The sequence below is a fragment of the Elgaria multicarinata genome, chromosome 4 (genome assembly GCF_023053635.1).
Source record: "Elgaria multicarinata webbii isolate HBS135686 ecotype San Diego chromosome 4, rElgMul1.1.pri, whole genome shotgun sequence".
In the NCBI taxonomy this organism is placed as follows: domain Eukaryota; kingdom Metazoa; phylum Chordata; class Lepidosauria; order Squamata; family Anguidae; genus Elgaria; species Elgaria multicarinata.
Genome location: NC_086174.1, coordinates 85625349 through 85638242, shown reverse-complemented (window position 1 = coordinate 85638242; position 12894 = coordinate 85625349). Strand labels below are relative to the sequence as shown.

Genomic DNA, 12894 nt, shown 5'->3' with positions numbered 1-12894 from the left:
CCCTGAGCATAACTGCACATACTAACTTTTGTGAATCGCAGTCATGATGCAAGCATAGAAAGTGCTTAAATGGAAACCTTTGTGCCCACTCGTCTTGTACTGCTTTAACTTGGAGGGCAGAATTAATGTTACACAAGAGATAATAGTCTCCAGATAGATAGATAGATAGATAGATAGATAGATAGATAGATAGATAGATACACACACACACACACACACACACACACACACACACACACACACACACACAGATACAGATAGACAGCCAGACAGAATGAAAAGCAGCCATGGAAGGCTGCAGTTTAAACCAACGAAAGGAGAAGGGTCCTGTGGCAGAACCTCTTCCCTTCCAGCTATTTCCCCTTCCACCCCCCTCAAAAGCAGCTCCTTCAAGCTGTTTTTCTACTTGTGGGGCAAAAGATACTGAATGGCTTAGTTGTACTATGCCTGCTTTAAGAGAGGTCTGTGTTTTTCGGTGGGGGACAAATGCACACTTAAGCTAATTGCAGATAATGACATACAATTGTCAACAAAAGTTTGGATCCACATTGCAAAAAAGGAAGAGGAAATAATATCTGGAGATAATAAGCATCCTGAACATGCAGTCCCATTGGGAAAGAAGACAGTAATATCTACTGAATCAGAGTGACAGGTTTTTGACATGATCCCAGCATGATTCCAATCCCAAATTTGTTTGTCATGAGAGTTGAACAGCTTTCTCATGACATTTACGGAACCACAAACAGGACAGCCTGATGACACCTTGATCCGTTGGCGCTACATAACTGTGAGGAACCTAAACTTAAAGCTCAGCTGAGGTGCAGCTGGTTTAAATAATAGCAAGCAATTAGGCTGAAGACAAAATCAGCGGTGGCATTTTATAATTACAATTAATTTAAAGGTTAATTTCCTTTGGTGCTAAAATCTTATTTAAAACATTTACCAGGAAAGGAAATTAGGATGTTACTATCAAGATGCATGGAGTGCTTCTGGGAATCCATGCCTATTATCAGTAGAAAATTAGGTTAGGCTCAAAGTGGGAATTTCAATTCATTTTAGTGTATAATAGATGGTGATCAGGGCCTTGAGTTAGAGGGTTTTGGTTAGGGGAGACTGTAAGATTTGCATTTCTTTTGTTTGAGGGATTAATTGCAAATGTTTTTAACAAAAGGGCTGGGTTTATACACGAACAAGCGCAACATGAAAAGAAAATTGGTTATGGATTGCTGCCTTCCTAACTAATGAAGTTGATGTTAAGGAAATCCCTAAGAAACATACTTATGCTATGAAAAAAATATTAATAAATAGAATCACAGACTGAAAGTAGTGCTGTCACTGGCTTCCTATATGTTAATTTACCTTCTCCCTTACTACCTGGCCCGTCCCTCTCTGAACATCCATCACTGTCTCCTAAGGGAACTGTCAAGCTTGAGTTTCAAATATGTCTAAATAATCATAGTGCTTTGATGGAAGTAATGCTGCCGTTCTGGGGTTTCATTATTATAGAATACAGTTTAAGAAAAGCAGTGCCAGAACATAGTAAACTAAGGGGATTGTGAGCTCTATGAATTCTATTGTTTTGTTTTCTTCTTCATCTCTCATATAATCTTATTACATGTAAAAATGTTTAAAATAAATATATTTAACCCTCTGTTGAAATATATTACAGCATTAAATTGCTGTGAATGACACAAGCAGTTAGAATCCCCATTTAGAAATAAATTTCATAATCAAACCTTATAAAAAACAAAAATGTATGTTCAGCTAATCACATAATATTTGCTTTGAAAAGTGATTGTAGTAACCTGGAGACTTTATTTGTCAAGCTAAATTGCCTCGTCCGAGTCTGCTGCTATTCCTCATATTGTTTCTTAAGCTGATACAGACATAACCCTAACCAAATGCTAACCATGCTTTAAAGATGGGAAGTGAGTCAGGGGGCCTGTTTAGACAACATGCTAAGACATGGTTAAGCTGCTAACAGTTTTGCAGCAAATGGTTAGTGAGCGTGTTTAAACTATGGTTATGTTGCCACCATGGTTAGGAATGGTTCACATGACATGCTAATTCGTAACGTTTAGCTCAAAATGCTTAACCACCATGGCTTAGCATGTCATCTGAACAGGGTCAAGGTCTCTGAATTGAGGATTAGAAACACCCTTAAGCTGCAGTCCTTCTGAGTTGACACGCATGGGGTTGTACTGTAGGCCATGGTTAGAATAGGCCAGGTGCAATGCCAGATAAGGGCAGAGAGAGAGAGAGAGAGAGAGAGAGAGAGAGAGAGGATGAGGACTCACATGTAAAAGGAGAGAGAGATGGGGGAGGGAAAAGAATCCTAGTTATGCCACTGAGGGCTGCTTTAATGTAATGCAAACTAAATGCTAGCCATGGTTTAGCAATCAGGAGTGGGTCATGGGGCTGCATTCTCATGCTAAATGGAAGACATAAGCCCACATTCCAACGGCCACAATAGCTATGCATCTACCCACTGCATGCTGCCTTATTTCTCACACCCTTCATCCACCCCACAAACAGCTTTTGACAACTTAACAGGCTAATACTGTTTAGCAGCAGCTAAAGCAGCATCCAGTACTTTATTAATTTATTTCTTTAAAAATATATTACCTAGCAAAGAAAATCACATCTCTATTTTCTCAAACTCTCACCTGAGTTTTGGCCTGCTAAAATTTTCAGCTGAATACCCGGTGACGGGAGGAAGATTGGCCTACTGGCTCCCTGGAGCAAATCAGAGTATGTATTCCTTTAACAATTTAAATATTTTGCTTAGAGTCTCCTTTGGTTGGTGGGAAAACATGCAGGGCCTTTTCTGTGGTGGCCTTCAGCCTGTGGAATAAGTTTACCTCTGAGATTTGGCTTAGCCTGACTTTTCTAGTACTTCACACGCACTATAAGACGTGCTTGTCCAGAGTGCTTTTGAAAGGATTTGACTTTTTTCTGGTTTTCAATGTTTGGACTTTGTTATTTGTGTTTGATGCTGTCTTATTGTCTTTATATACTGTAAGCTACTGAAACTCTGATTTACAGAGATGGATAAAATGCCTACATAAACAAATGAAATAAAAATACAGTTAACAATGTTTTCAAAAAAGGACACAGAGGCATTGGTCTATGCCCCCAAAAGACCTCTCATTTTCAATTTTCCACATAATACAAGAAATCAAATATCTGCAATACCAGAAAATATGTTGCCTTGCCTCAAGCTTAATTCATGAAGTGTGGAAACTGTTCCCACATGAGCACATTGCAGATTGTCATTATACATACAATGAATGCAAGTTGTGGGAGAAATTGGCTTGTGGCTGCAAGACCCAACCCAACCTATGTGAATTCAGTAGACCAGGAATGAGAAACCTCTGATTTACGGGCTTAATCAATCCCACAGGTTTCTTTCCACATCTGGCCTGTGGAGTCTCCTTGACTTCCTCTAGGGAGAAGAGCTTGGCCTTCAATCCCTGCCATCTGGAAAATCCCCAATAAGAGGGAATCCCCACTATTATCTCTGCAGAAGTCAACTAGATTAACCAAAAGTCTGCTGGTTTCTTCTCTTTATAGCAGTATTGAAGTTCACTTATAACCGTTGGGGCACAATCCACCTTCCACATACCACTTTCATAGTGTTATTTCCTGCCTTTTATTCTACATTTATAATGATTGACACAAGGTGTAGATCTGGCCTAACATGCCACCTTGTGTGCCATTTTTGGTAGAAAGGCAGGGTACAAATAATAAAAAAAACATGTTCCCACTTATGATCTGACAAACTTTAATTAACCACTGAGTTTTTGTCAGTAGGTTCATTGACTGTCATTTGAATGCTATTGCAGCTTTAAGCGGACAAACCACCAGGTCTCTCTCAGGACTGGACCGGATAGTCAGATCTTTGATTCAGCAAAGCAATGAAACCTTCTCAGGTGTCTGCAACCCTTGTGCTAAAATCAATTACCAATTGCTTAATTTTGTTACAGGATAGTCACTTATAACCATAATCTCTCAAGCATTTATATTATATTGGGTTTAAATTATTATTGTGTTTGTTAAACCGAAGCCTTATTTAAACCAGTGTTTTTTAAATTGTGGTCCAGGGAACCCTGGGTATTCTTGAATGTGCGTCAGTAGTAGGGTGACCATATGGAAAGGAGAACAGGCCTCCTGTATCTTTAACAGTTGCACAGGAAAGGGAATTTCAGCAGGTGTCATTTGTATGCATGCAGCACCTGGTGAACACCCCTCTTCATTACAACAGTTAAAGCTGCAGGAGCCCTGCCCTCTTTTGGATCTGGTCACACTAGGCATGGCTCCTGCAGCTTTAACTGTTGTGATGAAGAGGAAATTTCACCAGGTTCTGCATGCATACACGTGACACCTGCTGAAATTCCCTTTTTGATGCGACTGTTAAAGATACAGGAGCCCTGTCCTCCTTGTCATATGGTCACCCTACACAACTGATCTTCCTCCCCTGTAATCTGAAACTTTCAGACAGGGGTGTTGAATCTCTGTTAGCCTGAGAGCGAAATTCAATTTCAGAGAAACTCTTGGGGATGCATTCCAGTAGTAGGGGCGGGATCAAAGATAAAACTGGGTGACACTAAAGGCAAAAGGGGCAGGTTCAAAACACCAAGCATAATCTAGATTAAAGCTCTTACTGCTAGTAACTAAGCCTTCAGACAAGCATTTCAACTTTTTTAATATGGGAGGGGGGTTGCCAAATGATTGGCAGTTGGTGGAAAAGGGGTGGAGCCAGGGAAGCAGATGTTGCCAACTAGGCAGCCCAGGGGGGCTGGATTGGAGCCCCAGGTGGGCCAGAAGTTCTGCACCCTTGCTTTAAGGGGATGTTTGGTCCATTCTAGAGCACTTGCACTTGATGTGGAGAACAGTGATATGCAACTGGATTTACCAGTGTTTTCCCTGAATCAAGTGGTCTTCAACTGGTGGGTCACAATCCAAAATGTGTCGCGAGATCAGTCCAGATGGGTTGCAGCAAAGCTGTTGCAGCCATGCTGGGCAATTGTGGAAGTGGATCCCATGTGGCAGGGTTAGGAATCCAAGGTGAGCCTCGCATCTGGACCAGTTGAAGACCACTGCCCTAGAGTATACCCTGTATATTCTGTACCACACAGCAGTTCCATGGGAGATGCTCCGAGGTCCCTGTATAGCCAAGTCAATTGTGAAAGCCTTTCCTAAAGGCAGGGAATTTGAAAATGATTGCTGTAGGCTCTGTCTCACTTTCAGTGTTAAGAAAACTCTTCTTCCTGGAGCTTTCTTCATTTGTACCAATTTTATCCCTATACTCCCATAGTAATAAACTAGCCTACAGCAATCTCCTGCTAACAACTTATTTCATTAGGGACACAATGATCCTACTTTGCTTTCATTTTCTCTAACTGTCCCTGATTGGGCACTACCTGCAGTTTTTTTTCCAGCCTGTTGAAGCATTTTGTCAATTTGAAAATCCTTCAGGGACAGTTTTAGAATTCCCATATGTAAAATGTCAGATTATCGTGGAAATGATCCTAGAAGTATCCTGGCTAACTGAAAAGTTATTCTAGAAAGGGAAGACAGTACATTTTTTATACATGTCACGTATTATCTCTGAGGCCTTTATGCATCCATTGTAGGGTGCGGATAGTATTTTCATGTTCAACAATATTTGAATATTTGCAGGCCAGTAGATTCTGCAGTTGGATGAGGATGTACATTTCTGAAGACATGGGCAATGCTGAAAAGACTGGTAGCTCTGAAAAACTAAAAAGGCATTATTTGCTATGTGTAAATGTGAGCCAATGCAGTCTGAGGTCCAGGAACAATCAGCCTATGGCATCTGGATATGTTGTATCTGATTTCTCAAATAAATGCTATGCAGGTGTATGTCTAAGGCAAGAATTAACTAACAGAGTAGGATCAAATCCACATCCTGAACTATAGGAAAGCTGATTTCAACATATTTAAGGAAATATACAGGGTTGGACTTAAGAGACTGAAATCATAATCATAAACAGTTCCAATGAGGGGGGAAAGATGGGCAGCATCTAAAGAAACTGGGCTGGCTGCATAAGGAGCTTTCTGATGAGCTCAGATTTAAAAGGGATTTGTACAGGAAATGCAAGGATGACTAAAAAACAAGCTAAATCTTGTAGGGATAGATAGAATAACAGGAGTGTTCAAGCTCAGAATAAGCATAAGCTTGTGAGAGGTGGTAAAAATAACAGAAAGGGTTTCTTTGGCCACGTTTGGAGCAAGTGGGAAAGCAAAGATGTGGTAGGTCTTCTGCCCAGGGAAGTTGGAGAAACATTAGCTACTGACAGAGGGAAGGCAGATTTTTATTTCAGTCTTCTCCCACAAGGGAAACTCCGTTCAACCTGGTGAAAATAGATCAAACTATGAAGGAAAGGAATTGCTGCCCAGCATAGGTAAAGTAGTAATATGGGAGCACCTAGCCACTCTAAATGAGTTCAAGTGTTCAGGGCCAGAGGAATCATATTCTAAAGGCACCATTGTGTGCATGTGTAGACAGAAACAAGTCTTACAACACCCTGAGTTCCCCAGCCACCATGGAACTTGAAGATGTAACTTCAGAGGCTGTCTATAATTTTTGAAAATCCTTGGAAAATGTGGGAAATGCTGTGAGACTAGAAGCAGGTAAATGTCTCCATCTTCAAAAAGGAAGGAAAGGGGATCCAGGCAATTACCAGGCAGTCACCTTGATGGCTATATATGGAAAGGTTCTAGAACATATCGAATTACAAGAAATGGAATTTCAACTAAACATTAGGAAGAAATAATGAAAAGTACAAGCTGTTCAACAGTGCTACAGACTGCCTTGGATGGTGGTGAACTTGCCTTTATTATAGGTTTTTAATGAGAGGCTGGATGGCCACCTAGTAGGGGGCTTTCTATACACAAGGAAAGCCCTGGGGTGGCTCTATGGTGGCGCTGCATCGCTTATATGATGCAGCAGCCACTGCAGAGCCATCCCAGGGCTTTTCCCCAAAGCTCCGGATTTACCCCAACTTTTTTCTCCAGAGCAAGTGAAGGATGGCACATCTGCCATCTATTGCTGCTGCAGAGGCATGGCTGGGCGGACGGTGCCCCCTGATTGGTTGCCGTCCTCCCTGGCAAGGTGGAGGGTGTGGGGCCGTGAGTTGAATGGCCACCGGAATTCCCCTGCACTGCCTCCAGCGTGGGGAGAAGATAGTCACATCTCTGCCCCCATCCAGTTCCTCAAGTACACTTTCCATTTCGAGAGACTCAGTAAGCCAGGATCACTGAGGTGGGGAGGGGTCCCCAGCGGCCGTATCTTTGGAAGTGGGACATGGCAGAGAGGAAGGGATGATGACAGCAAAGAGCTCTGGAAGGCATGGGCAGCAGCAGCAGCAGCAGCAGCTCCAATGATCGATGCAAACCCCATGCATGGGGATTACCTGGCGCAACCCTGCAGGAGCAAGTAGTTGATTTTCTGCATTGGGAGGAGTTGGACTATGATTCTATGATTAGCCATGCAGTAAAATGTGCAGCTGTTGAAAATATGTTGTATGCTGTTGTTGTAAATATGTAACACTTGTACAGCCAGGAATTTGCATTTTTCCAACAAATGACAACATTGAGGGCAAAATGTAATCCCCTCTGCACTTACCACATTAATTGCTAGTGTGAATGCTGTGCGCAGAATGTGGCATATATGTCATAGGTGCATGGCTTTACTAGAGACAAGCAGTACAACTTCCCTTCCATTCTAGTAGAACAACTGCTCATTTAACCTTTTCACAGACCAATCCTATACATGTCTACTCAGATGTATGTCCATCTGAAATCAATGGAGCTTACTTCCAGGTATAGGATTGTATGTATATACTGTAACTAGCAAAGAGAAGCAAGGATGCCCTTTCCCCTGCGACAATATTCCACCATTTAGTGAATCCCAAACTTATTAACATTTTAGTTCCAGACTGTGTACTCTCTTCTCTACTTCCCAAGCACATTTCTCCTCTGTTTTGTTTTCATTTAAAGTGGTGAATTCAGCATGGCTTTTTTTCTGTAATAAGACTACCTCCTATCCACTGCTGACACTTGATAGGCACTAATAGTAGTATAGGTTTTTAAACAACTTAATTTTGGATTTGATTGGGTTTTTTTCATCCAGAAAGGTCTTTTGAAAAACCACCACATTTAAGATGTTTTCAGATCTCATGAGTTTGAGGAAATGGCTTGTAGTTGCTAGGAGGAGGAGAGCCCTGGTCACAACCGTTGGCTGAAAGGGTGACAAGGGATTTGTCAGGGTTCTCAGCATGCCAGCAGCTATTTCACAAATATGAAATGTTACAGAAAGCATCAAGTCAACATACAGATATTTGACATGGCAAAACTCCAATTGGAGCATGAAAGAAACCTCTCTCCATTTAAAAGGAGACTGAGAGCTTGATCTGATGGGCACTGCTCATTTTGCCAAAATACGTTACTGCAGGGACACAAAATGATTGCTTCATTATATCTGAGGTGTGTCTCTGTGTGTAATTTTACTTGTTTTCATTCTGGTGAGAGGAGAGAAGCAGAAGAGGCATGTCACATGCTGCCTTTCCTCACCCTGCTTATCCACTCTGAGCCACTTTGGGATGCAATCATCTTCCGGAAAGCAGCATATAAATAGCACAGACAAACAAAAAAGTACTTGCCCACAGCTAACCCCCAGTCCAATAGCTGGTGCTGCTGGCTCTGACATTCAACTGCATTCAGTCCCATCACCTAAAAGGATATTATTTAAAACCACATTTGGAAGTTATGTCAAACTATTTCCTACAATGAAAAAACATTATGTGCTGATCTTCCTTACCCTGCATGTGATAGTGACAGGGATGGTGAACTATTTAGGGCGCAATCCTATCCAGATAGTCGGTAGCTTCCAAACTCGGAGGCTGTTGAGTATCCAATGCAAGGCAGGAGGAGAGCAGCAGCTCTGCACTCCAGACCCTTTGCATTTCTGCTAGGCAATTTCACCCATCAAGCAGTAGCACCTTGGATGGGGAGAGAAGGAGGCTGGGGCAGCCATAGGAAAGGGTGTAAAGCAAGAAGAAGTTGCTGCTAGGTTTTGCAAACAGATTTCCATTAGGACACTCGTGCATGTGTGAACATATGCCTATTTGTCTAAAGCTGAGTGCAGTAAAACATTCACCTTGGCAGTGAAGAAAGCTGATTTTAATAAAAGAGCAATAAGTAAGATTTCATGGAAGGAAAACCTAACAGGAAGATGAGTTCATGAGGAGTGGGAGTTCCAGGAAGAAGAGGAAGAGGAAGAGGAAGAGGAAGAGGAAGAAGAAGAAGAAGAAGAAGAAGAAGAAGAAGAAGAAGAAGAAGAAGCAGCAGCAGCTACTAAAGGCTCAATCAGAAACAATCCTAATGAGAGGAAAAAATTGAAGACTACGGAAGAAGCCAATGTCGCTACATCAAAAGTGAAGCGATGATCTGAAAATCAAAAGGAACACATCTAGGAGATGAAAAGAGAGACAGGTCACTAAAGAAATGAACAGGCAGATAGCCTGGAATTCCAGAGGTGGTGTCAGGTAGGTTAAAAGAATGAGCTGAGATTGGCAAGGGGTGCTAACAATAACAAAAACATCTTCTTCAGATATGTTCAAAGTAAAAGAAGACCAAAAGTAATGGAAGATCAGCTGCTCAGCAAAGATGGCAAAATGCTGACAGGTAACAAAGAAAAGGTGAGCTGCTCGACTCCAGTATCAGAGGCAGCAAACCTATATACACCAGTTGCTGGGGAACATGGGCGGGAAGGTGCTGTTGCACCATGTCCTGCTTGTGGGTCCCTGGTCAACAGCTGGTTGGCCACTGTGTGAACAGAATCCTGGACTAGGTGGAACCTTGGTCTGATCTAGCATGGCTCTTCTTATATTCTTATTTTTCAGTCTTCTCTCAAAGGAAGATCTATATCCCATCTGGCATAGGTGACAAACAGGCTGAAGTATTAGGAGTGCAACTTCAGTTTGACAAAGAGATGTCCAAGAAATATCTAAGCACCTTTAAATGAATTCAAGTCTCCATGTCCAGATGAATTGCATTCTAGGGTGATGAAGTAGCTAGCAGACTGACTGTTGGAAACTCTATTATCTTTGAGAAATCCTGGACAATGGGTGATGTACCAGATAACTAGAAGAAAACAAATGTTGTACCTAAGTATCTTCAAAGGGGGCAAAAAGGAAGATCTGGAGAATTGTAGACCAGTAAGTTTGACATCAATACCTGGGAAGATTCTAGCGCAGATTATAAAGCACTCAACCTGTAGACACCTTGACACTAATGGAGTGATCACTGGAAGCCAGCATAGATTTACCAAGAACTACTTCTGCCAGACTAAAAGCTTCATCCCACGTACCTGCTTCCCTTGGATTATCCACGTAGTGCTAAACTTTCACGGTTGTTGTTGTTTTTGCTACTGGGCAGCAGCGATCCTTTGCATACCAGGAAATGAGTTTAAGGGGGTAAATGTAAAAAATCATAAAAAATCAACAGATGACCCAATTCAATTCAAATTTGGTATGTTTAAAGCTCTCCCTAATATCTATTACTGTGCCAATTTTGTTGTCTTTATCTTTAAAACTTACGCAGATGTAAGCATTTCTTTAAAATCCTGCTCCTGCGTCCCAGCAGCGGCTTGGAAGATACGTTCAAAATGTAGGGCCTAAATACGGTGAATCTTTTTGCTTTATTGCACAATTAAGGCAGGATGCATGGGAGTATTTCACAATCAAAGCAGATTATAAGGTGGAAAACTTCTGAGTCCTTTGCATGCAATTCGCAGTGATTGCACAGTATAATGCTGGTGTGATAAAACTCTAAGCTTATATCATTTTTCAATCAGGTAACTTCATTAGTAGATCATGGAAATGCTGTGGACATAATATATCTTGACTTCAGCAAGGCATTTGACTAAGTGCCCCAAGATATCCTGTTTAGCAAGCTAGTTAAGTGTGCGCTGGATGACACTACTAATGCTGGCCAGAGAACTGAATTCAAGGAGAGCACATCAATAGGTCCTCTTCAAGTTGAAGGGGAGGTATCAATGGGGTGCTTTAGGTCTTGGCCTGGGACCCTGTACTCTTCAACATTTTTATTAATGACTTGGAGGAATTGGTGGGGGCGGATGCTCATCAATTTTGCAGATAACACAAAATTGGGTGGAATCACTAATACCGTAGAAGACAGAAACAAATTTCAAAATGATCTTGATAGGTTAGAAGAGTGGGCAGAAAATAACGGAATAAATTTAACAGAGACAACTGAAAAATTCTTCATTTAGGAAAGAGATATTAAATGCACAAGTATAAAATAGAGGATACCTGGCTTGGCAATAGTATATGTGAAAAAGGATCTTGGAGTTGAAGTCAGTCACAAGCTATGAGTCAGCAGTGTATTGTGGCTGCAAAAAAGGCAAATGCAATTTTAGGTTGAATCAATAGAAGTATAGTTTCAACATCATGGGAAGTAATACTTCAACTCTACTTTGCACTTGTCAGACATCACCTCTATTACTGTGTTCAGTTCTGGACACCACACTTTAAGAATTCAACTGTCTTTAAAATAGATTCTTTCACTGTGCAGGGGGATGGACTCAATGACCTAAATGGCCCCTTTCAACTCTATGGTTCTCTTAAAATGGTTTTTGGTTTCTGGAAATAATTTTTTGGGTCGTAAGATCCTATGGGAATGGTTTTGTTCTTAGAGGGTGCATCTGTTTCAAAGCTGTGTCTGAAGAGTGACTTTAGGGTCACTGTATGAATATGGAAAGAAGACTCCAAAATGAGTTAGAGCTGTGAAACAGGCCTGCAGTTGGTCCCCACCCCCAGACTAGATGTATATGTGTGTTCATATATGATATGTGACGGGAAATGGGTGTGAGAAACCTCTGCCTATTTTCTGTAGGGCTGTAACTACCATGGATTTATCTAACAGTGTTGTATATGTCGCCATCTTGGGAGTAAGCCAGAGCTTAGGGAAACCTCTAAATAAATAAATAAATAAATCATTTCCCTTTAGCTATAGATGTTATTTTATTTACATCATATTGATCTGGAGGCAAATTAGGTGAAATTGTGCTCAGTCACAGTCTGTTAAACATATCTAAGTTTTACTGGAAAATCATTTGTGTGACTATTCCTATAATGATCTTTATTATACATCTGTGCCACTACTGCTGTAATATATTTAAAGCTTGTTAAGTAACTACATTATTTTGTAGAGCTAGGTATTTATGGCTGATTCACATGTTACTCACCCCAAGTAGAGGCTGATGAAGATGCTTCCACCTGGTGGCCTCTGCAATGTAGGACATCATATTTGTACTGGACTTACCAATACTTCATCAGTGAGCAAGGCACAGAAATGATGTATGTCCATGGTGGTGGTCAGCATTGACATAGAGATGTTCCACTCAACTGGGGGTTTTCACCCATTAAACCCAACATAAACATATCCCACCATGTGTGGTACTGCCTCACAGAAGCAGTCTCTATGCAGTCTTTGAACTGCCCAGGAAGCTTTGGATATTGGGCGGTATAAAAATGCAATAAATAAATATGCAGGGCTGACAATGTAGGAGTCAACTCTGTTGACATGCAGCTCTATCTCCCTGTGATATCTGAATCAGGTGAGGCTGTGCAGATCCTGGACCAGTAGCTAGACTCATTAATGTGCTGGATGAGGACCAATAAACTGAAACTGAATCCTGGCAAGATGGAAGCCCTGTGGGTGAGTGGTTCCCAAGTCCAGGAGATAGGCTCATTCTGGATGGAGCTGCACTCCCTCTGAAAGATCAGGTTCAGAGTTTGGGGGTACAGAGCAATCCATCTCTATCACTGGAGACCCAAGTGGCCA

At 41.5% G+C, this 12894-nt stretch overlaps 1 protein-coding gene across 1 annotated transcript in view; it reads left to right on the top strand.

Annotated features, from left to right (window-relative positions):
- Window positions 1-12894, top strand: part of NKAIN2 (sodium/potassium transporting ATPase interacting 2) — a 608119-nt gene that overhangs the window by 582322 nt on the left and 12903 nt on the right. The window contains exon 6 of the mRNA XM_063124718.1: window positions 2695-2751. Within this exon, the coding sequence (XP_062980788.1) occupies window positions 2695-2751 (57 nt within the window). The remainder of the gene's footprint in view (window positions 1-2694; window positions 2752-12894) is intronic.